This window comes from Limulus polyphemus, unplaced genomic scaffold, assembly GCF_000517525.1.
Source record: "Limulus polyphemus unplaced genomic scaffold, Limulus_polyphemus-2.1.2 Scaffold1233, whole genome shotgun sequence".
Lineage (NCBI taxonomy): Eukaryota > Metazoa > Arthropoda > Merostomata > Xiphosura > Limulidae > Limulus > Limulus polyphemus.
Genome location: NW_013666843.1, coordinates 97,415 through 98,368, shown reverse-complemented (window position 1 = coordinate 98,368; position 954 = coordinate 97,415). Strand labels below are relative to the sequence as shown.

The window sequence follows — 954 nt, the reverse complement described above, 5'->3', positions numbered from 1 at the left end:
AATATTATATTTTACTCGAACTTACTAAAATGAATTTAATAAGTTCCTACCGTAATTATTGGCTAAGTAAAAAACTTGTTTTATACAAAATTGTATTGTTATATTTTACTATGAGATTGAACATTTTCGTATATTGCTAATACAAGCTTATAATATGAAATAGTATTTTTATGAAATAATCTAAAGAATGCTGGATCGAATCTAGCGAAATAAATAGTAAGAAAAATAGATAGAAGACAAAAAATAAAAGAAATAGACGTTCATTTGTCTAAGTTGTACAACTTATCAGGTTACTTAGCGAGCCCAAAGAGTACAACTTTTTTTCTAAAATTAATATTTGTAGCTAATCCTCACCATGTTTCCTGGTTTAATAAAAAAAGGTTCAAAATGCATTTTATTCAGCAATTAGAAAACAAAAATATAACAAATGTTTTATTTTATAGTTTTTGTCCAGGTAGCGCTAGATGTATAATACTGCTCATATGAGATGGCAACGATGGGTAATCAGTGGGAAGGTAAACATCTTTTTAACTATTATGTGCCACTTTTGGATGTAGTATTTTAATATACATGAAATATAGAATTTACGTTTTGCAATTTACAACTGATTTTATGGTAAAGACGTTACATATATAAATGCTTAACTTAAAAAATCGGTTTGTTAAGCCTATCATTGTGCAATGAACACTCAGTACAGTGAGTAAATACGTTACGGTCTTAGAGGAGTTAGTCTAATTAACCTATGTCAGGACTAGTCTAACGTAACTTTCGGCGCTTAAATAATAACAGTAAAATAAAATAGACTTAAAATAAGACCCAAAATTCGAGCGCTTTCGAATAGTTGACTATTCTCTTTTGTTCTCCTGAAGAAGAATAGTCAGCTATTGGAGGGCGCTCGAATTTTTGGTTTTATTTTAAGTCTATTTTATTTTACTGGTATTATTTAAGCGCCGA

General features: G+C 28.8%; 1 protein-coding gene across 1 annotated transcript in view; it reads left to right on the top strand.

The window, feature by feature from the left end:
• Positions 1-462: 462 nt before the first annotated feature.
• The window catches only part of LOC106462729 (Golgi SNAP receptor complex member 1-like), a 19,140-nt gene continuing 18,648 nt past the window's right edge, over positions 463-954 (top strand). Inside the window, exon 1 of the mRNA XM_013922676.2 lies at positions 463-515. Within this exon, the coding sequence (XP_013778130.1) occupies positions 488-515 (28 nt within the window). The 5' untranslated portion in view covers positions 463-487. The remainder of the gene's footprint in view (positions 516-954) is intronic.